Source organism: Fopius arisanus, unplaced genomic scaffold, assembly GCF_000806365.1.
Source record: "Fopius arisanus strain USDA-PBARC FA_bdor unplaced genomic scaffold, ASM80636v1 scaffold00016, whole genome shotgun sequence".
Lineage (NCBI taxonomy): Eukaryota > Metazoa > Arthropoda > Insecta > Hymenoptera > Braconidae > Fopius > Fopius arisanus.
Genome location: NW_011887755.1, coordinates 214,812 through 236,830, shown reverse-complemented (window position 1 = coordinate 236,830; position 22,019 = coordinate 214,812). Strand labels below are relative to the sequence as shown.

Genomic DNA, 22,019 nt, shown 5'->3' with positions numbered 1-22,019 from the left:
TTCCGTGGAAATGGAAGAGGGAGATAAGATTTCAACAGTATTAACATTTTTTTACACTTCGATTTTATTCTTTAAAAATCAAAGACGCTGTTACAGACAGAATATCTGTAGTATCAGAAAATGTACAATTTATCTACATACATTGAATTTGTCATTTTGTTGTGGACATGTTAAAATAATTTATGTAGATAGCAAACCGAGAGTTTGCAAGCAAATTTGCGCGGCCTCAGCCTTAGCTTGCTTTTTGTTTGGACTCGCAACACTCGGCTTGTACTCGATACCATTGACTATCACCTTGATGTGTATATGAAAAAAAGGCATCGTATTAGACAATTTTTAAAATGAAATTCAGGGTAATCTTTAATTATAAGTGTACCTTGAATAGAAAATTTTTCTTGTGATCTGGTCCACACTCGAAGCACAGCTCGTAAACGGGAGCTCCGTACTTGCGTTTTGAGCAGAATTCACCGAGTAAAGATACCGGATGTTTACCTGAATGATTGGAAAAACAATTTTCATGTAGATGATTGCTGATTATCATCTCTACGCGTTACCTGTTTCACTAATTTGGTAATTAAATATTTTTAAATAAATAATTTTAGAGACCTTCCAGTGTTTTAATCGTTGGTACAACAGGTTTTGTCATTTTGCCAGGTTTTACTCCGACATCTTGATCAGAAACAAGTCCTCTCTTATCTAATTTGACTTCCAACTGCAATGGCACGAGAGTCCCCTCCTTATTCTTTCCCAAACCCTCTCCCGGACGCCATCCCATCTTTTGCAGTAATGCCATTCCCATCCCCCCCGAGACAGGTTGTGCAGATGTGAGTTGATCCTAATTTCAATTCCATTATCATTAATACTAAATAAATCCCTGAAGGATATATTCGTTGTCACAGTTGAGAATTGAAATTTCTTTCTTTATTAAATGAAATAGAATAATTATTTTACTTTCGTCATTCCATATTTCTAAATGAAGATGAGGGATAATTAAGTAAGATTAAAATATAGATGATGATTGAGAAACAAGTATTTGTGAAATTTTATTCTCCACAAGGAGTTGGGATACTTACCAATAGTGATTTATTAATCATAAATTATCACATCAGGCAGCAGATGATGTCTCTTCTCTGAAGCGTATATTTGCCTGTAACAAATCCTCAGGTGGATGCAGACTAGAGCTAAGTATTCCAGCTTCCATAATCATCGGCATTATGTTTTCCTACATCACGAGAAGCTGACTATAGTTAGCGGTAGTCTCACGGGAGTTCGTTGCCTCTTCCAATTCATTATAATCATAATCCTTATTAATGTCGAATATTGACAAATACGTGGGCATAAATAAGTCAGTGAATTCTTATTAATGAGACAACGTAACTCCCGTGTCCGCGCAGCCACAGAATCCACCTCTCCTCCGAGAAATGGTCTGTGCCTACGACACAGTCTCATCACCAAGACTGTACCTGAAAATCTGTTACACGCAACCAACCACGATAATTGATTTTAACGAAGGCGGTTGTTGCAAGGCTAAAGGTTGGTCTATTGTGGGAAGAATTACCTTACGAGCCCATGCTTGATAACCTGCTGTTAGTTCAGCTGGAGTTAGTACTCTAACACCGGTGCTACCAGTGAATTGACCTGGCATCTGCTTACTTTCCGCCCAATTTCTCATCTGTAAATATTGTTTTATAATTAAACCTTATTCTCTTTTCAAATAGCTGGTCTTTATATTTCATACCTCATTCTGGGCGTGATACATCTCACTGAGGGCTTCTACATCATTTGGATTCTCTCGGAGTTTTCTCATGGCTGCCAAACGCTGAGAAACTATCGTCCCGATGTCAACATTCTGCTGTTATAAAGCAATTGGTCAATTATCAAAAATCACATTAAACATTTTCGTAATTAACAGCAGATTCTTTTGTCATTTTCCCGAGTTTATTTAATTAATTATTCATGTACTTCTACTGGTAACTGGGAAAAAACCCCAGTCTGCTGAGTCGTTGGGAGGACACCTGGTGGAGCAACTGGACCTATTAATGGAGTAACCACTGGTTCAGAAATTGATACTTCAGCAGATATTGAATGTGCACGTGGTGGAAGTATTGCAAATGGTTCTTCTACCGCTGGAGTAACAGCTGGGACAAATAGCTTTTTTGGCTCTGATTTTTTAACTGGTGGTGGAGGGGGAGTCACGTCCACCCAATCATTTTCTATAGAATAAAACCACTAATTGTAATAGGAAAATTAAAAACAATCTGCAAGTAAATAACGATGATAATAACCAGTTTTGCGATGGTGTTGACCACTGGACACTGGAAATTGGAGGCGAAGTTGATTTGATGATTCAGCTGTTCTCTCTTGAAAGGTTTTCGTGGGTATTTGTTTAGAGTCCTTCAACGAAACAATGAAAAATAATATCAAAAATAATAATAGAATCAGATTAATTAATACTCACTCGTATGTTCATTATGATTGAATTTGGTCGCTCTTTTAGCAAGAATGGATGGTGAAAACCTTTTTCCGATCCACTCCCTCCTTCATCAGAGGAAACACTTGATAGCTCACCAAGAGCTTCAGATTTTGAAAGAGATTTACAGAAATCTGGCGAAAAAAATTTACTATTAATCAACAATTAATTATCGAAAGTATTAAATGAAAATGACTAAATCAAAGGTGACAAGTGTAATATGAATCAATAATTGATACCTATTAATTCATCGACAGTTTTACCGCCAGCCTGAATGGCAGCAATAGCTTTGTCCTGCTGGGCGAGAGGTAATGTTCCCCGTTTAATCATATTTATAGCATTTCGCCTTGCTATTTCAAGTAGTTTCTTCTTGTCAATTTCAATTCGATCCCTTTTAATGCAATAAAATTAAATAAAAAAGACGATCACATAATTATTGCATGTTAATAAATTTCATTTATTCGATTTTCATCTTACTTTCTCTCTCTACTTCTACTTCGCCGTCGATGTTTATCCGTACTTCTGCTTCGATCATTGGCAGAATGATCAGAGCGATATCGGCTCCTCTCTCCACTCCTTGTGGAGCTTTTCTCATCGCTTCTGTCTTTGTGTCTTCTCTCAGTATTCCTGACAATGCAATCTCGCTTATTACCATAAAAGCTCATTGAGTCTAATTCTTTCTTATCTTTTGAGTGACTACTTGTTCTTCTTTCAGTATCTCTATTCCTCAAAATTTTCCCATGTGTATCTTTATTCTTATCTTTAGATGTATCTCCATTACGAGAACTTCTGTCGCTCTCCAATTTTTTAATCTTCTCCTTTTTCTTCAAAATATACCGAAGATCTTTTTTCATCGAAGAGCTCACTGTTGGGCTACCGTTTCTGTGATATCTAGATTTTTTATTATTCCTAGTATTACTTGAAGAGGCACTACCTGATAAATCGAAAGAATCTAAAGGAGGAGTTGGACTCAATGTTGGGGTTCTTTCATCATCCTCACTCTCTGATATTTCTCCATCCTCCACTCGAGCTGCTTTTTCCTTCTCTATGGTTTCAACTTCTTTTACCGTTTCATTATAGACAACACTATTTTTCAAGTCTTTGATTAAAATTTTCGGCTTCGACGGTTGATCTGATTTTTCTGCCAATAACAAAACGAAGATTATTATATGATTAAACGAGAATAACAAGTGTAGATGAAGAATTGTATGAATCGAGGCATTTACCGAGTAATCGCGGAGCCACTGAGTCATCAAGATCATCTTGAATTTTCCTTGAAATCGATGGTAAGTTGGGACTTTCAGATCCATTTGTTTTTGGATCATATTCATTCTCGGCGTCTCCATGTGGATCAAACATCGTCTCAGCTAGTGTATGATTTTCATTTCCTTTCTTTGTATTTAAAGGTGAGTGTTCTCTCTTTATTTTGTGAATCGGCCCAACTGAATCTAATGAATCAGCTGAGCCTGACCCTCTTCTCCGTTTCAATTTTTTCCGGTGTTTTTTCTTCTTCTTTACTCCTGTTGATTAAATAATTGTTGGATTGAAGAGAAAATTAACTGAGGATTAATTAATTGGAGGTATTTACCGTCTTTATCGGGCTCACTGTCACTCCCACTTTTCTGCTTTTTCTTATGTTTTTTCTCCTTGTGTTTATGTTTTTTCTTACTCTTCTTCTTTTTCTTCTTTGACTTGTCAACATCCCCATCATCATTATCATCATCTTCATTTTCTTGAGAATTGTTCAAGTCAGCAGTGTCGGTGTCAAAGGTACTGAATAATTCTGTCAAAATTTCAGTTGATGATTTTTCAGGGAGGCCCGGCTCTTGTTTTATTTTCACAGCATCAACACTCACGTTCTTTATTAAATTTGCGAGATCGAATAAATCTGGCATTGTATACTTTCAAGCTTACATATAATTGTATTTTTAAAAAATGTAGAACAATTGATTTATTTATTGAAAAACACTTTGAAAACAATTAGCTCTGACGACTCGTTTCTTCAGAGGAGAAAAAAAATGCAAGACCTGCCACTAACATTATAGAATGTTTGGTTAAGGCAGCAATTCTACAACAGAGGGCATTGCATGTCGTAAAATAGACATTGTGAACCACCAGAGAATTTCATAAAACTTGGCAACTGCAAAAACACCCACACTGCAAATTTTTGACAGACTCACATTCGTCTAATGACATTTTTTAAACAAAAAATCCTGCTATCTCAAAAACTAAAAGCTTCTTTTTCTGCAGGTATAATCAGTGATGACTTCCGCTCTGCATAAGTATAAAAAACATTATTTGTAAAATTGAAAAACGAATTAATTTTGATAATTAATTTAATTCATCATAAAATGTTCTCGATGAAAAAAGAAAAGAAACTCATTAGTAGTGTAATTTCGTTGAAATCCTCAGCTGATTAGGGTGATTAGGTGATGAATGACAAATAAGATTCCGACTAAAATGATGTTTTCATGCTGATGGAATGTCAGCCGGATGCTGCTAGACTATTCTGTATAGATGAATGAATCGACTTCTCTGTGCTGGATATTTCCAGCTACTACGTACCATGCCACGTAGTTGGACGAAAATATAGTATAGAAAAGAGAGAGGATGGACCGAGAGGCTGAGAGGCTGGCGTTCGTTCATACTGTACATTTGCTCGATCGTTCCCACGAGAATGGAATGCAAGGGCCTCATAAAACTGGTCCCTTGACTCTCGTGATACCGGTTCGCCCTGTTGCATTTTCTTCATGCAGACAACAAGACCAGCATGATGATAAAAAATGCACAATCAACTAATATTTGAAACGCGACTTACGGTATTTTTTTATATACACCTTTAAGAAGAATAAAAATATAAGAGATGAAAAATCAAGTCATTTTTACTATTAAATCCAAATATTATTGTCAAGGGCAATCGAGGAGGAAAAACCAACATCTTCGATTTTATATTTTTGTTTTTCAATTTATTTCAATATTAATGTATATTATATAATCAGCGTGTACATACGTACGGTTGATATAAATGATAAATACAATGACACTTTATTTTTGTTTGTTTGTATTTTGTAATGAAGAAGAGATGTTTGATAGGCATTTTTGTACATAAACATGAATTTAACATCTTGTATTTATGAAACGCGACCCGATTCTTTGTGAAAATGAAATTTCACCCACTTTTTCACGCTCATACAATAGTAATTTACATGATTTTACAATAAACTTTTGTAATAACTCAACGTATTATCCATAATCATAATACATTTAACTGGAAAATACGTCTGATATGGTTGGATTTCTTCTTCTTCTCTTTTATTTGACGAGATCAATTGAAATAAAATCGAATCGCGTTTCCAAAATAGACACAATTTAAAACAATTGTTTTATTCAATTATTCAATAAAGGAATAAAAGTGAAAATAAATGAATAGGAACGAAATAGATCACATTCTGTTCAAAAATAGTAGAATATTTTGCAATGAAAATACTGATATTAACGCGTTATATCGTCATCACTCATATCATCTTTCGGACTTTCTTCAACATAAACCTACGATTTACTGCGCACGTTTGTATAATAAAGGCATGAGTTTCTAATCTACTAACAAAAAAGTCATTTAAAAGTCCTGATATTTGGAATTGATTTCCCTTTAGATCTATGAACTTGTGCTATAAAATAAATTTCTAAATGGATGTTCTATCACTAGCACGATTTATGGAATTCACATTACGAATCCGACCCAGAAATTGTTTTAGTTTCTTTATTCGAAATTGAACATTTCGCTTATTTTAATAAATGAATGGATCCTTTGTTCATATTAAATTGAGGCAAAGTTTGTTTATTTGCATTGTTATTAACTTTTGCATTGAATTTTTCCACTTACAAGAGAGAAGACTATCTTGACTGCAATTTCTCATTTAGATTGTACAAAGGGTATCAAAGGTCCATTAGATATCGAATGGTCAGGGAACAAGGCACACGAAAAATTGGAAAAAGAAGAAGGAAACAAAAAAATTTGATAAATTTTCGTAATTTTTGAATCAATTTCATTTCTGCTTAGTTTTTTTTTCCGAATTAAAATTGTATGATAAATCTAATTGTCAACTGTTGTGTTGATATCACCCGAGAACAGTTACGTGCCATGCGTAATTGAAAAAATGAAAATAGAAAAAATATGAAACTTTAAGTTTGTATGATTTAGCTGATGAAATTTAATAAGTCTTATAACCCAACCAATAAACCCGTTAAATGCTAAAATAAATGGATGTTTTACGAGTGTAGCGCTTAAATATATATTCGAGTTTCTTTCAATTAACAACGTTATGGAAAGAAAGCGGTGCTGAAATTTCCGGTCCGCTAGAGGCATTTCTAACATTTCTAGATTTGAATTTTCAGTTTTGATATAAGCTAGGCGTAATTTTTGTTATACCCTTGCAAGTGGTGAATAGGGGCGAATGAATGGTCTGTTTCATGAATTCCAAACGTCAATGTGTGAATGGTTGTGCTGCTTTTGTAACGTGCAGAAACTCGTCTGCTTCGTGACTCACGTCGACGATTTATGAAAAACACAACTTTGACGCCAATCCCACACGTTATGTACGTCGATCTATTCATAATGTATTGTTTAAAATGTTTTTTTCACTTTGAAACGTTTGACCATTTGAAATAGTTGAAAAATTAGTAAAAAAAAATCTTTCTCACAAAAATCTTTTAAAGAGCCCGCCATTTTTTCCCCTAATAAGTAATACATATTAAACCTGATTTACATAATCCATTTTACATTTTTATTATAGAACACTTTGAACAGTTATTAATTCTTTTAAATTGGCTTTTTATTTTTAATTTTAATATTTTCATTGATAAGAAAGTTATAATTAAAACGCCGGTAAAATTTATATTCTTTCATTTCCTTTATTTTAACTTTAACGCAAACGCGATATACTGACAAACGACTAGACTTCATGACGATTTTTGCTATTTTTTTCTTTTCTACTTTACATGTTCACATTTCTCACTTTTTGTTTTATCTCAATGTTTTTATCTCTACAAGTTTTATAATGTAAGAGACGACGGGCAATAACCAATTCCCAATGTACCATAAAAATAGCAATTTACCGATAATCAGGAACTGTCCGGTATTTAATGCAAATTCAATGTCCACAAAAAAAATGATGAATTATTTAAAAAAATACCAAATATTATTTGCATCCGAATCAGGGAAGAAGAAAAAGAAAAACATAAGGCTCTGCATGAGTGAATTATCACTGCAGACATGTGACGACTGACGTCAAGATAATGGCATTCAATTACCATTAAATTGTCCCTGAAACAGAGCCTGATACCGATATGTTTCATGAGTCATGTCATTTAGCAGGCGCAAAGCGATACCCGAATGAATGTAGGAGTTTATAATTTTCCTTTATTAAATTTATTATCGCAGCCAAAGATATTGAAACGCTCAGCGATTTATTTTTCGGATTTTTTATTTTTAGGAATTTGTTTTAAAATTGCTGTTGGACCAATGACAAAACAAATGATAAAAGAAGAATCACTAGGATTCACAGTACTAAGATATTATAGCACGAACGGTCATTGTAACCTTTTCCCGGCACACAGCGCAGGATGTCATACCAGGTGCGCACTTAACACATGCCACAATGTGTCCACAAGGTAAAAACACAACACCAAGTTCTTCATTGTAGCAAATTTTACACATCCTTGCGTCATCAGAATTTTTACTCTTGGGTGGGCTATTCGGCCGTGATGAGGACGCCGTTGTCTCTGATGTATCCTCAGCCTTTTCCTCAATTTCTGATTGCGGAGGTTGTTTAACTTTCTCAATGTAGCTGGGCAAATGCATCTGTAGGGTTTCCTGAAAAAGCGATGAAACAAAATTCATATTACACGTGTAGAAGGTAACTGAAAAACAATGTAAAAATAAAACTAAAATATTTACCTCTGTTGTAAGTGGTGGTACGCTCTGTCCAATAACAGTATCAATGAACGACTGACCCTTCACCATGAGAACATAATAACATTTGCTGAACCATTTGGCGTGCTGCTCCCAGGGATCATCCTTAGGTTCCCAGTCTTTGAGTCCACCTCCACACAGATAACACTGGGTCTCATCACCTCGTCCAGTATAATAAAATCCAGCATCAGCGAGTTGTTCCTTAGTTTGTGGCATAGACTTGGGCCAATTATCAAACGTTCTGAACCTGGCATCGTAGCTAGCGTACTCTGGATGAGTTGGCCCTTTAGCCTTAGCCAATCTAAGACTACCTAGTCTCGCTGTACTGGGAAATTCAAATCCACTCTGCCCAGAGCGAAAGTCTGGCGATGCATTTGGTCGATAATCCTCCCCATAGCCACACACATCTCTACTCCTTGGTGGTGGCACTGGCACTGTACTCGGATCAACACCAATCGGAACATTACCACACGGCTGTTTTCGTATAAATTTACATGTTGACCTCCAACGTTGATGGTCCGACATTGGATTATCACCCTCAACCCATTCGAATATCTCAACACCGCACTCAAAACACTTAACACGATCAATCTCACCAGTATAATAAAATCCAGCAGCAGCTAATTTAGCCGCATTCATAAATGTAGCTGGCCAATTCTCATAGCTCGCTAGTCTCGCCGATTCAAAGCGATAATCACGATTATCCACTTCATCAACTAAATTTTGATTCTGATTGTTAGGTGTTGGTGAAGTTGTACATTGTCCCGGTACTCGTAGATTTTCCGATGGTTTCAATAATGTCAAGTTATGCCTCAATGTTTCTCTCCTAGGCCCTACATAAATATCCATCATCTCTATATTAGATTAGAGCCTTAGACTCAACTTGTTTCCTCTTTAAAAATATCAACGTGTCGATTGATCCCCCTGCAATCAGAAACAACAAAACCAAGGTCAATAAAAATTTATTATTCTCATCACACTAGACAAAGTTAATAATGAGAATGTATGAACGACGATAGAGAGGAAAAAATAAGGGGATTGAACGTCCTACAATATAACCTTGTCTGAACTGAAATATCGTAAGTTGAAGAGAGTCACAGCATCCCCTGGTACTATAACGAATGACTCGAATTCTTCTGCAGTCCTCAGCACTTCTAGTGCAACTTCCAGCCCACGCGGCACGCCGTTGACTGCGTGATCGTTTTGTTTACTCATCCCCCAACTATACATATATAGTCATGCGCAAACGCCTACCAATGTATCGGTTTTTTTCTTTTTTATCTCTTACCCGTACCCGTATCTATCCCACTCGTCTCTCAAATCTTGTCATTTACTATTTACTTACAAATTTTTTTGAATTTGCCATTGAAATACAATAAAAACACTCCGACTCATTCTCTTGTTTACGACTTTTCACAAAATGCCACAAGATGATTTTTTTAGAGCACGTGATCATTACGTCATATCGCTCAATGTGAACCGTTCTTTCTTCACCCATAGCAAATAGGGGCTTCATGTTGGTGACCAGTATCTGTCATAGTATCAATAGTGGTAATTATTGGAGGGGAGAATTCGTGGAAAGAATTTGAATGATAAATGGGTATGTGTTAATACGTCGGACAGAATCCCTCATTCGACCTTTCATCGGTGACGCAAAAAAAAAAGCTGATGTATATATACAGCTACTAAAGTGCAGAATGACCGAAGGCCATGTGTTGGAGTCGACATGACTGAACTCATGGTGGAAATCCGTGTATTAGAGAAAATGTGTCTTCCGTATGAGTTGTGCCTGATCATGATGAAGCAATATTTTTTTTCCGAAGAGGAGGCTCTTCGGTTCTGTGTTTTAACTACAAGAAGCTGTGGCAGTATTCTACGTTCCTCTGGAAGCTAACCGTGGCACGTCGTGTATTGTACGTTCAGCCCGGCCCCTGGAAGAAAATCCGCTGTTGCCAAGTCGTATTCTGTGGATTGAGGCCCCGTTTGTAGCCCCTGCATAACATTCTCTTGTGTTCTGTATATCTCTACACCACGCCGTACGATCGCCACCAAGTCACGCTCCACTGTCTTCTCATTGAGTATGTGTTGGCAAATACTAACACAAATATGAGAGAATGCCGTCTCTGGACATTCCTTTACTTGGGTATCTTCTCCTTGCTATAATTGTCTAGAAACTACTGGGATGTGAAACCATCTGCCGAGGAAGTTCAGCTGCCGGATGAACATAATCCAAATAAATCGAGATCAACATGTACCACAACTACACAAGCTTTGTTGTCAATACGAGGATTTAAAATATCACCATTTGAAGCGATTTCTACTACGTCATTGGTTTTTACTCTTAATATCGTACAGCATCAGCTATCTGATTAGATTCCGCGAAATCGTAAAGATATTGGTATTGAATATCGATAACAATCTTTCAAGTGGTCAACAACACGTATTTCTCACTATTCATCGGAACGGGTTTTCATTTTTAATAATCATTATCGCTCTGTTTCTCTGTCTGCAGTAATTTCAACATTAATTATCCAACTGGAAACTTTCCATGTGAATAATCCGCTGAAATCACCACTTCCTGCTTTTTTTTCGAAATGACTCATATTTCATCTTTCGATTGAAATTTTAACTTTCACATATGTGTACTTGTGCGTTGAAAAAAAAAAGTCGCTTCAATCTTTTCTCTGTCCTTGTCTTGTTGATTTTTTTATAGTTCATTCCCGAGGCAGAGTCCGCGTGGCAACAGTGTAGAATCGGATGGCGGCCAAGGAGTGAGAGAGTGAATCAAGGAAACGAGATGGTGCGATTTTAAAAGAGAGATAGACCAGTCCCTGTGTGTGTGCCAGCACATTATATACAAGCCCCGCACACATACATATTTCATATGCAATCAAATATGTACACAAGTACAACACCAGTGCTCTTTGTATGGTTGAAACGTGGGACAGGAAACGGCCACACACAGTCATGGTACAATCATTCCATTATTTATTCGAATTTTTTTTTAATGGGCGTGACAGACGAATGAATATGCTTGCACTTTATTCCAAATTTTTCGCCTTATGTGATATAATTTATCATTATTATTCTGTCTAGATGTTTGCATACGTGTGACGCACAAAATAAACCGAATGATGGTGATATGCAATGCAATTACCAGTACCACTTGGATCGGTTCTGTGGGAGAGCTGTGGTATCTGTCCCGCCCAAATAGGAAATCCAGTGATTGAAGGATTATTTATACTTTATCATTTCCAGCTGTTTACGTCACGCATTAAAAATCAATGTAATTGATTTTTTATTAGAATAAGTTGCCATTCAAATGGCAAATAAGCGTGCAATCTTCCGTTCCATCTGCTATACCATTGTCAATAAAAATAACAGTACAAAATTAATGAGTTATCATGTAGGCGGTAACATACCAATTCCTTTGTGAATTAGTGATGTTTTCGTTGAGCTCAACACAGTTGGCCTCGATTAAAAGTTCCCCGTTTCTTCCAAGTATATTTTTTATAGTGTTATATTATTAAAATAGTGAAAAACATTCACTACAATTAAAAAAGTTGCCTTTCAAGCACTGTCTTGATGAGGATAAAAAAAAAATGTTGATTAATGATTTCACATGAAAAAATGGAACTTATGAATTTTACGCTTTTTTTTTTGTTTTGATTATTTTTTTAGAAACACCGATAAAGGTAACTGGTGAGTGTTAGCACTGTGAACTGGCACATTTCACTGGAGTTATCGGCGAGTCCTCCATACGAACCGCGTTGAGGTTTTCGAAGCGAGAACGAGTGAGGGGAACTCTTGTAATGGCGTCGAGACTTGGCTTCCCTAGTATCCGAGGTGGGTATCGCTGTACAAGGGACCAGCTGCCATTAAGCCGACGTTCCACCGACGGTCGACGAACGCACGACTTTCTGTTTTCCCCTCTATTAAAATTACTCCAAGGAGTCGGCACATACAAAATCGGTACAAAGTGAGAAGGCCACGGCAAAAGGACGTTAAGTCGTGACGAAAGAACAAAAAAATTAGCTCAAGTCATTAACAATAATAAACCCAAGCACTCGAAGAATGTTAACCGATGCTGTTTATTGATGTAATGCCTTTATCGATAGATACACTTTTTATTCTTTTTATTTATCGGTTTAGGATATTTTCACGACGTTGTAGAGCGTACCGCGTTGGTTTTTCGGCCCGGCGGCCGAATACACGTAATATTTTTTTTGTTGTTATTCCAAGGGCTCACAGGGGGTTGTAAATCCCACCCCTTGGGCGTCAATGCGCTTCCCTACGACGCAGGCCACGTACCCTATTACATGAATCGATCCATCCCTCATATAACAAGAAGTTTCAGTTTTATTCCCTAAATTGGAGCAGCTTCTTACACTTTAGGACAGGGATGAATCAAAATAATTATAATATGAAAATTGATGACTACTTATCGAAGCCAGCAACGGGCATTTTAAACTCTCAATTTTCACTTTGAGATTAATCAATTCTGGGAAAATAGGAGATAAGTCATCGGCTTACTCCAAAGTGCACTTCAACAGGCAACGGACGTTTTCATTAGAAAAATTCATTATCTCATTTTACTTCCCTTCCTGGTATAATACGTCGTCGTTGCTTAAAATTATGCAATCATTTTGATGGTTGATACATACATAATATCCCGAGTACTATTATCTATCTAGTAATTTAGCCAATGGTATTGGCTATATTTTGGAAAAAAAATTCGGGTGAATCATGAATAAAATTATTACTGCATTTCCAATCTAAATGGATTTTTTGTATTTTAGCATCAAACTGAGTCAACATTGAACAATTATATATATATACAACTATTTATATCGTTTTGTTTGATCCTACTTTTTTCTCCTAAATTTTCTGAAGGAGTTTCAGCCGAAAACAAACTGATGGTTGCCAAGGCTCGGTTGGTTACCGTGCTAAATTCCGATCTTATATCTCTCAAAAATCATTTGAAATTATAAATATATCAGCGATAATTCAATTGAGAAAGTTAATTCAGGTAACAGCAGATGAAGTTGTCAATAATAGAATGGAATTATTTAACAAGCCTGGAAGTTGTAAATCAGAGAAGTTGAAAAAATATGACTTGTTATTGCTCAATCAAAATAATTTTTACTCCTGATGGAAGTATCAATTTTCGTATCAGTGATAACATTGGGTATTATAATTTTTATATCCCACTCAATTATTGAACTTCATTAATGGAATATAATGATTTCACTATTGAATAAATTACGGTTCTTTGGTACTCTACAATAACTATCTCCAATTAAATAAGTTATTAAATTAACTTGATCAACATATTTTCTGTCATACTTTCTGTCTGGAATTTACGCTAAAAATGAATATCATAATATCGCTTGGTCATTAAGAGGAAAGTAACGAGATACCCTAAGCGAGAAATGTACGGACAGTGGCGCGAATCTCTTGTCGACACATGGGACAATCGGCAAGCGATGGGGCGCAATGAACGCACGTGGCTAAATGACCACAGGGTAGAAAGACAACTGATACTTCTCGATCCATACAGATTTTGCACAAACGTGCCTCCTTTAATCTTCGATTTTCCTCCTCCAGAGATACTGAAAAAACCAACAGTATTGATTGATCAATATTACATTCAAAGCGTTGTTCTGGTGGTTAATTAATAGAGCTATTAAATTACATGGCTCATCACCATATCCGTTTTCAACTTTTCTCTCGACTCTTTTTCCATGGTCATCCGAGTGCTCCGGAGAATTGTGATCAGGATTCTCTCGACATTTCACATCGTTTTGTCTGCCATTTGTTCGTGCTGATTCTGATGACGACTGTACACTTATTACTTGACTCAGCAGTGCTGCTAGCTCGGGGGAGGACGACGACGACGACTCCACGTTATTGTCAAGTCTGAAAATCAATGAATATTCATTGACATCAATATAGATTGGCATTAATAAATAAGAAATTTTCATACCCATTACTCTCTTCAGTCAAATGAATATGACGAACATGTTCAATAAGCTGATCGGCATTCGTATACGGTTCACCCGTTGACTCCATTCGTTCCCTTAACGCTCTTTTCACCCGTCCAACATTCAACCCGATTTGAAGGGCTGTTATTGCTGGAGTTGAGTGTAATAACTCTTCCACCTCGGAATCTGAAATTGGTCTGCTTCTGGGTGAGGTTGATGGTGATGCCGAGGATCGCGTTGCATCCATCGATGTACCTGTTACATCTTCATCACCATCTTCGGGTACTCCAAGAAATATCAGAGGATCTAGGGGCGGTCGATTATCAACGCAATGCCGAATAAATTCCTGGCCACGAACCATCGCTACATATCCGCATTTTGGGAACCAGCGAGCATGTTCTGTCCACGGATCATCGTCAGCTTCCCAATTGTGAAGACCCCCATCACAATGGAAACACCTCACTTGGTCTCCTGAAGCTTTAAGTACATCATTATTAAATAATACGCTTTTTTTTTCATTAAGACCCGGTAGTTCGGTTGGATAAAAACACCTTACGTCATTAGAGACATTATACAACAATTGTGTAATTTTTTTCAACTCACAAACATAATAGAAGCCCGCAGTGGCTAGCATCTCCGGAGTCTGTCGAAGATTTTCCGGCCAGCCTTGGAATGTTCGTAATCTTCCCTCATACGTCGCATGTTTAGGTTGTCTAGGGGCAGTATGTTTCTGAATTCCTAATCTATGTAAATCTGCAGCCGAAGCTGACAATAATTTGACATTTCCTAATTCTTCTTTTTCCGTTGACAGTCCTGAATTGAAAAAAATATACTTTCATAATTATAGATAATCCATACATCACCTTCAATTAATGGTTTTTATTTATGAGTGTTATTTGATTTTAATCAAATTTCACACAGTACCTGACCCCATAAATAATAATTATTAATTCTATCCGTCAATTATTATTTTTCTACACTTGATGTGTTACAAGACGCGTGTGGACTGTCTTGGCATTAACAAAATCTTTATATTTAGCCCTCACTGTGTAAATATGAGATTTAAATTTATACAAGGTATGCTGTATGCAAGAACTTTGAAGGTTGAGACACATGTGATTGTCCCACAGTATTATGACCAGAATCAGAATAGATTTTTTTCCAATTTTTGATGAAGAATTATTAATCACCTGAATTTGACTCTTGATGAACATAAAAATTACAATGAGGAAAGCCAATCCGATGCTCAACATCGGGATCATCTCCAGGTTCCCACATTCTCATGATTCCCCTGCAGAAAGCACACTCAACCTGCAATTAAACAAACAGAAATATCATAAAAAAGCAATAGGTTGTTAACGATCGTATTCTATTATAATTTACCATATCTTCGGACTGAAGATAATAAAAGCCAGCTCTGGCAAGTTGTTCAGGTGTAACAGCAGCAGTAGTTGGCCAATTTTGAAAAGAGTCAAGTCGTCGTGCAAAGCTCCCATACTCAATTCTGGCATTTTCACTCTGTACAATTGTTGGGGCCCTAGATGCTTGATCAGCATTACCATGTGCATTCTCCTGTGGTAACTGTGAGGACGAAGTTGGCTGTGAAGTGATGCTCTCAAGGGACTCAACAATTGGAACATTACAAGTACTAGCTGGATCCCTGACAAACGGACAATTGGGCTCTGCCTCTCTATGTCGCACCATCACTTGATCTCCGTAATTCCAGTCGGATACCCGAATACCACAGATAAAGCATTGAACTTCCAGTAATTGTCCTGTATAATAAAAACCACCTTTTGCTATTCTCGAGGCGTTAACTGCCGCGTCCTGAGGCCACTTGTTGAAAGTCCTCAAACGATTCGCCTCAACATTCATTCTCCAATTAATAGTTTCAACAATATTTCTCTATTTAGAAAATGTTGTCCAATTGTCATCAACCACCTTTTCTAGGTCAACACATACTCTTGCTCCTCCACCTATGCCACTTCTTCCTTCTAATTTATAGCATCTCACAATATCCCCAGGACAATTATCCTCATGAATAAATAATGCAAATGCTGAACTTTTCAGTGCTTATTTACCAACCAAAGTTGATTCATTCATAACTATTGGATCTTGGTAAACAAATTGGAAGAATCATATGCGATCAAGGTTATGGTAAGCTATAGTTATAGTGTTTGACAGCTGGATGGGCGGCATTTTTTTCTCACCAATCCAATCTTCATCACCACCAATGCACTTTACACCACAATTAGCGTTTAACAATTACGATTCATTATTTGTAACTGAGTTATTTTTAGACACTTCCGTCAGGGCATTAAAATTCGAATACAATTATTATTATCTTTGTTGAGGACTGTCCTACTATTTTACTATTTCATTGGAAATTAATGAACGCACACGAGGGGGCGGGAGCATTTGCGCGCGCCGTCTTTTTCAGGTATGTATCACCACCACGTCCTCAACTTTACATTATATTTCACAATATTTTCAATACATATGTATCTCACGTGTTCCGCGAATTAGCTTCTATTGAATTACATTCGAAAAAATCAGAAAGTACATGCCCAGGCTTTTCTGGAGATGTAAAAATGAAATAATGACGTCTCCTGCCATTTTCTACACAATTCAAAATAATGGATACGTCACTGCTGTTTACCCATCACGTGACATCAATATCCAGTCACAAGTATTTGTAAAATGAGAATGTGTGCTTCATTAGAAGGTACATACAACAACATAACCTACATAATTCTGGTACGTTATATGTTTACTGTGTTATACAAACGTCGTAAAGTTAATCGAAGAAAAATTGTGGAAAATGTCATACATTCAATTTGAGAGTTCGAGAGTGAAAGAGGCCCAGAGGCAAGCGATCAGAGATAGTAGACAAAAAATTTTAACTGAAGCCAAGGAAAAACATGATAAAAAATTAGCATTGGCTGAGAGGGCACGACAACGGGGAGATGACAAGTGGATATTGCCATCAGTAGAAGCAAAATTGTCGGGGAAATCAAAGAAGAAAAAGAAGAAAGATAAAAAAGAGAGAAAATTGAAGAAAAAACGTAGGAAAAGTTCATCAGAGTCGTCTAGCGACTCGTCCAAAGAGGAAGGAGAGGAATGGATTGAAAAATCTTCGAGTTCTGTGACAGATCCACTATCCGAGCCATTGGAACGAGATGAGTGGATGAATCTGTCCGGAGTTTTTCTCTGCTCTTCAAAAGAGAAAAAACCTAAAAAACAAGAGGATAAACAGACGTGTATTTTGGATAAGCCAGGTCAGAGTACCAGAGAACTGAATTTGCACTGGAGGGATGGAGGAACAGGTCTTCCAAAGAATGACAATGATTCAACGTTAACTTCCAAAACGATGAATCCGGAATGGCTCAAGAAAAGTCTTCAACGAGCTAAAGAACAGGCTGCAGAAGAAAACAGAAGCCTGGAAGAAATAGCTGAAGAGCGATGGGGCTCTCTGGATGTCATCAAATCGATGATCGAGAAGGCAGAGCACAATTATAAGCTGGCAGGTGTGTCTCGACGTCACGACACGTCGAGTGATAGTCGAACCCATGGAGATAGCAGCAAGAGTCGGTCCAGAAGCAAAGAGAGAAAACGTCACAGTTCCGGGGATTACAAACCTCTCGATAATAAACGCAAATTAAGATTCAAGAGGCCAGGGGATGATGCAGGACATTCAACAGTTTATTCTGGTAGATCAAAGTCTTCAAGGAATAATTGGAAGAAATCTGAGGTAAATGATGAAATTGAACCACAGAAGTCATCACTCAAACTTCAATCTCATAAAATAGAATCAAACGAGGATGATTCATCTTCAGAAGGAAGTGCTAGCGAAAAATTAAACTCACCACAACCTGTAGCTGTCATATCTGAGGACGAATTAAACAAACTTGGAGCGAAAATCGTGAAAGCTGAGATAATGGGGGACATGGAGCTAGCCCAAGAGCTGAAAGAAAAATTAGACAAAGCTAGGGAGGTGAAGAAATTCGTGACTAAACCGGCAGAATCTAAAGAAGAAGATGTCATCCTCACCATCACAAATTCCAAGGGGATGTCAAGGCCATTGGAGCCTCGAAGTCGTTATGAAGAGCCACAGAGTGGTAGAAGAAAGAGTAAAAAAATGGAAACTCACGATAAAGGAGAGCGAGTTAGATATTTCGCAGATGATGACAAATACAGTCTTCAAGAGATGTTCCAGAAAGAGAAAGGAGAGTCCTCCCACAAAGATGACTCCATGTTTGTTAAAATGGCATCAAAGAGTATGGATATGGATGAATTATTCGAACAGCGGATAACTAGAGATGAAAGTGACGCTAAACAAGATCTGAGAGACAAGATGAGGGCAATCAAGAATCACAAGAAAATGGAAAAGAGTTTGGAGAATTGTAAATTGTGTTTCGATTCCAAGGAAATGCTGAAGCACCTTATCGTTGGTATGGGAACGAAAGTATATTTAAGTCTCCCCTCTCATTTGTCTCTAACACCTCACCATTGTATTATTGCACCGATTTATCATAGTCCTTGTCAGACGCAATTGGACGAAGATATCTACGAAGAACTCAAGGCATTTAAAAATTCCATGATTAAAATGTGTGCAAAGAATAAAGAATATCCTGTATTCTTTGAAGTGGCTATGGGTCTTCATAAGTACCCTCATATGCAATTGGAGTGTGTCCCCATGCCTGAAGATATTGGCGCTATGGCTCCAATGTACTTCAAAAAAGCTCTATTAGAGTGTGAGATGGAGTGGTCCACTAATAAAAAACTCGTTGATTTATCCAAAAAAGATGTTAAACAGTCAATTCCCAAAGGCCTGCCATATTTCACAGTAGACTTTGGTGACCATGGGGGATTCGCTCACGTAATCGAAGATGAGAAACATTTTCCGAGGAATTTCGCTCAGGAGATCATTGGGGGCATGATGGACTTGGATTCTAGTATGTGGAGAAAGCCTAGGCGAGAGAATTTTGAAAGTCAAAGGAATAAAGTCATTAAATTTGCCGAAAAGTGGAGGAAATACGATTTTACCTCTTGAAATTATTGTAAATATTGAAACATTTGAAGAAAAAATGATGAATAAATCAATTTTTCAAATAATTTCATGAAATTTTATTTTCTACTATTTTTAAGTTACTTGAGATGTTGGTAGAACTATTTTTTCAAAAAATCCAGTTACTGGATACTTAGTCAAGTGTTCTTTCAGTACAGCAGGAAACATTGCCAACATCTTGAAACAAGTTCCCATTTTATCTTCATCAATAATCATATGGTAGCCAGCTTCCAATTCTTGCCTATGTTCCTTCGGACATTTCTGTAAGAGCATGTTTAGCCTCACATCGATTCCCAGTTGCATCAAAAATTCTCGCTGCTCTACTGGACCAAATATTATTGTCCGATTATCTCTAGTCGCTATTTTCCTTATACTCGAGAAATCTACATCGGCAGTTAAATCTGCATTTCCAGGATTGTCTAAAGGATCTTGTTGCTTGTGATCCTTAAAAGCTCTGAATGTATCTGTCTTCTCTCCACTGTGCCCATAATCAGCAATCAGTGAGAATCCACCACACTCTTGGAGGAATGTCGCAAGATAGTCAATGATCGAGAGGGTTTGAGGGCTTATTTCCACATGACTCCTGGTTTCTAGCTCCTGAAAATATTGATAAGTCAATAATCAATTTACCTCGTTAATTGAGAAGATTTATCTCAACAATTAAATTTTCAATTCTTACATCAATGAGCAATTTGCTGGCCAGAGTTGGAGACTTTGAGGTAACATATCTAAATTTCTGTCCAGTTGGGTCGATATCGATAAATATTTCACTCCAATACCCACTATTCTTCTGGAAGAAAACGAATACAGAAATTATTAGACAAGTGGTTCTTTCTGGATAAACAGGAAACGGGTAAAGTGCAAATAAAGTGTCAATCATAATTACATGAAATTTGTGAATGGGCAGAGCATCGAAAAATTCATGTGCAATAAATACACTGAACTTCCTGGGGACATCGTGCACTGAGTTATACCAAAATACTCTATTTCCCTCTTGAGTCGTCCCCTCTCTATAATGTTTTAAACACCCATTCATTTCAATTTCTTTAGAAGAAACGCAGAGATTCGTTGCTTGGATAGCGGACAACGCCGGGCTGACCTCCACTAAATGAATAGAAATTTTATTTCCAACTGCAAATTGTTTAAAAACCTTCAGGATGTCTTTACTAAGAGTCCCTCGGCCTGGACCCAGCTCAACTAATTGGAGAGGGTCATTACTAAATTTTCTCCACTCACTCAAAACCCACACTCCAATCATCTGGAATAAATTTTGATATAAATATAATTATTCAGTATAGAATTCAGTAATTTACTTCTCCGAATAATTGTGAAATTTCTGGGGATGTTATAAAGTCTCCCTGACTTCCAAAAACATCTCTTTTCATGTAATATCCTTCTGTAGGATGTGTCAATGCCTCTTTCATATATTCAGCTACTGTTATAGGCCCACATGCTTTCATTTTACTGTGCAAATACTTGAACATGTGAGATTTCTCCTGTTTCGTGCTTATAGTACTCTCTACGGAGCGATGACAACATTTTGATAGTGTTTTTGAAGTATCGCACCAGAATTTTCCATTTCTAGTGGATAATAAATGCGACTTGCTACTAAAAAACAGTCTCATTTTCACAATAATTATGCAATTACGCCCGATTGAATGACAGTCAGGGCCAGTTGTTAATCGTTAAGTTAATCGTTAAGTTAACCGTGGTTAACTCATACTTGAAATTAGATGGCAAATGTATTATTTCTGAAATTGAGGGACTCCAAAAAAAATCGAAATTGAGAACATGCGGTCTAGAGAATTTTCTTTTGGAGTATTGGTGTATTGCAATGTTTGAAAATCGGAGCCAAAGAGGATTGACTGAAGTAGAGGCTCAGTTCTAGGGGTTTGAGTGACCCGGGCGGCATCGTAGTACTGCACCCCAAGAGAGGGAGGGCGCAACACGCAATGCTGGGGTGTTTTTTTTTTATTAACCAAGTTTTTATTGCAATGCTGGGGTGTCCATCAAGTCGACGGGGTGAATTTTATTTTCTGCTGTACGAATGCTTTTTGTTTTTCATTTGTTTAACTGAAATTTAGTCGACTGTAGCACGTACGGAAGGGGGAAACCACATCTTGTGAAATTTCAATGAAAAAAATTATTCAATATGTTGAAGATATACCACTAATGAATTTATATTTTTAAATGAGCGCGTTGTCTTAGCGGTAACGTGCTTGACTGGCACGCCGGCAACCCGGGTTCAATCCCCGGCATCATTCATTTTTTTTTCAAAATAATTCCAATTTTTTTTTTTGTTAATGGCAAATCAATCGAAATATCGTTTAAAAACTGAATATTTGAAAAGCGAGAAGATATCCAGTGAAATGGAAAAATTAGCAATTTTTTAAAACGATACTTTTGCAAAATATATACTTTTAATGAAATTATAATAACATAACATAGCGTTATCCTAGTGGTAACGTGCTCGGCTAGCACGCCGACGACCCGGGTTCGATGCCGCCGTTATTCATTTTTTTTTTT

At 37.0% G+C, this 22,019-nt stretch overlaps 5 protein-coding genes and 1 long non-coding RNA gene across 11 annotated transcripts; 2 read left to right on the top strand and 4 right to left on the bottom strand.

The window, feature by feature from the left end:
- Window positions 1-60: 60 nt before the first annotated feature.
- On the bottom strand, window positions 61-5,419 carry Son (Son RNA binding protein). 3 transcript variants are annotated; one of them, XM_011300024.1, is made up of 12 exons: window positions 4,059-4,582; window positions 3,697-3,990; window positions 2,948-3,611; window positions 2,710-2,861; window positions 2,459-2,604; window positions 2,286-2,394; window positions 1,963-2,213; window positions 1,739-1,852; window positions 1,559-1,672; window positions 607-835; window positions 377-492; window positions 61-294 (listed from the first exon to the last, which is right to left on the bottom strand). In XM_011300024.1, exons 1-12 carry the CDS (start codon window positions 4,363-4,365, stop codon window positions 181-183), a joined length of 2,610 nt encoding a protein of 869 aa, XP_011298326.1. In that variant the 5' UTR covers window positions 4,366-4,582; the 3' UTR covers window positions 61-180. The 3 variants fall into 3 exon arrangements, with proteins under 3 accessions (XP_011298326.1, XP_011298327.1, XP_011298328.1); XM_011300025.1 differs by lacking the exons at window positions 61-294; window positions 377-492 and adding an exon at window positions 1,074-1,222 and having other exon boundaries at window positions 747-835; window positions 4,059-5,419; XM_011300026.1 differs by lacking the exons at window positions 61-294; window positions 377-492 and adding an exon at window positions 1,074-1,147 and having other exon boundaries at window positions 747-835; window positions 4,059-5,419.
- Window positions 5,420-6,530: 1,111 nt separating this feature from the next.
- On the bottom strand, window positions 6,531-12,129 carry LOC105263672 (Death-associated inhibitor of apoptosis 1). 2 transcript variants are annotated; one of them, XM_011300027.1, is made up of 3 exons: window positions 11,864-12,129; window positions 8,427-9,365; window positions 6,531-8,342 (listed from the first exon to the last, which is right to left on the bottom strand). In XM_011300027.1, the coding sequence occupies exons 2-3, from the start codon at window positions 9,291-9,293 to the stop codon at window positions 8,037-8,039; spliced, it is 1,173 nt and encodes a 390-aa protein (XP_011298329.1). In that variant the 5' UTR covers window positions 9,294-9,365; window positions 11,864-12,129; the 3' UTR covers window positions 6,531-8,036. The 2 variants fall into 2 exon arrangements, with proteins under 2 accessions (XP_011298329.1, XP_011298331.1); XM_011300029.1 differs by lacking the exon at window positions 11,864-12,129 and adding an exon at window positions 9,501-9,858.
- On the top strand, window positions 10,337-13,285 carry LOC105263673 (uncharacterized). 2 transcript variants are annotated; one of them, XR_891912.1, is made up of 4 exons: window positions 10,337-10,519; window positions 10,613-11,411; window positions 11,538-11,727; window positions 12,123-13,285. It is a non-coding gene; the product is annotated as an uncharacterized lncRNA (long non-coding RNA). The 2 variants fall into 2 exon arrangements; XR_891911.1 differs by having other exon boundaries at window positions 10,337-11,411.
- Window positions 13,037-16,798, bottom strand: Diap2 (Death-associated inhibitor of apoptosis 2). Its single transcript, XM_011300030.1, has 6 exons — window positions 15,809-16,798; window positions 15,616-15,736; window positions 15,029-15,238; window positions 14,428-14,902; window positions 14,137-14,360; window positions 13,037-14,053 (listed from the first exon to the last, which is right to left on the bottom strand). Exons 1-6 carry the CDS (start codon window positions 16,298-16,300, stop codon window positions 13,863-13,865), a joined length of 1,713 nt encoding a protein of 570 aa, XP_011298332.1. The 5' UTR covers window positions 16,301-16,798; the 3' UTR covers window positions 13,037-13,862.
- Window positions 16,799-17,156: 358 nt separating this feature from the next.
- Window positions 17,157-19,540, top strand: LOC105263669 (CWF19-like protein 2). Its single transcript, XM_011300021.1, has one exon. It carries the CDS (start codon window positions 17,247-17,249, stop codon window positions 19,476-19,478), a length of 2,232 nt encoding a protein of 743 aa, XP_011298323.1. The 5' UTR covers window positions 17,157-17,246; the 3' UTR covers window positions 19,479-19,540.
- Window positions 19,538-21,290, bottom strand: LOC105263670 (NADH dehydrogenase [ubiquinone] complex I, assembly factor 7 homolog). Of its 2 annotated transcripts, none has more exons than XM_011300022.1 (4): window positions 20,807-21,290; window positions 20,380-20,751; window positions 20,173-20,283; window positions 19,538-20,090 (listed from the first exon to the last, which is right to left on the bottom strand). In XM_011300022.1, exons 1-4 carry the CDS (start codon window positions 21,116-21,118, stop codon window positions 19,569-19,571), a joined length of 1,317 nt encoding a protein of 438 aa, XP_011298324.1. In that variant the 5' UTR covers window positions 21,119-21,290; the 3' UTR covers window positions 19,538-19,568. The 2 variants fall into 2 exon arrangements, with proteins under 2 accessions (XP_011298324.1, XP_011298325.1); XM_011300023.1 differs by having other exon boundaries at window positions 20,173-20,280.
- Between the last annotated feature and the right edge of the window lie 729 nt (window positions 21,291-22,019).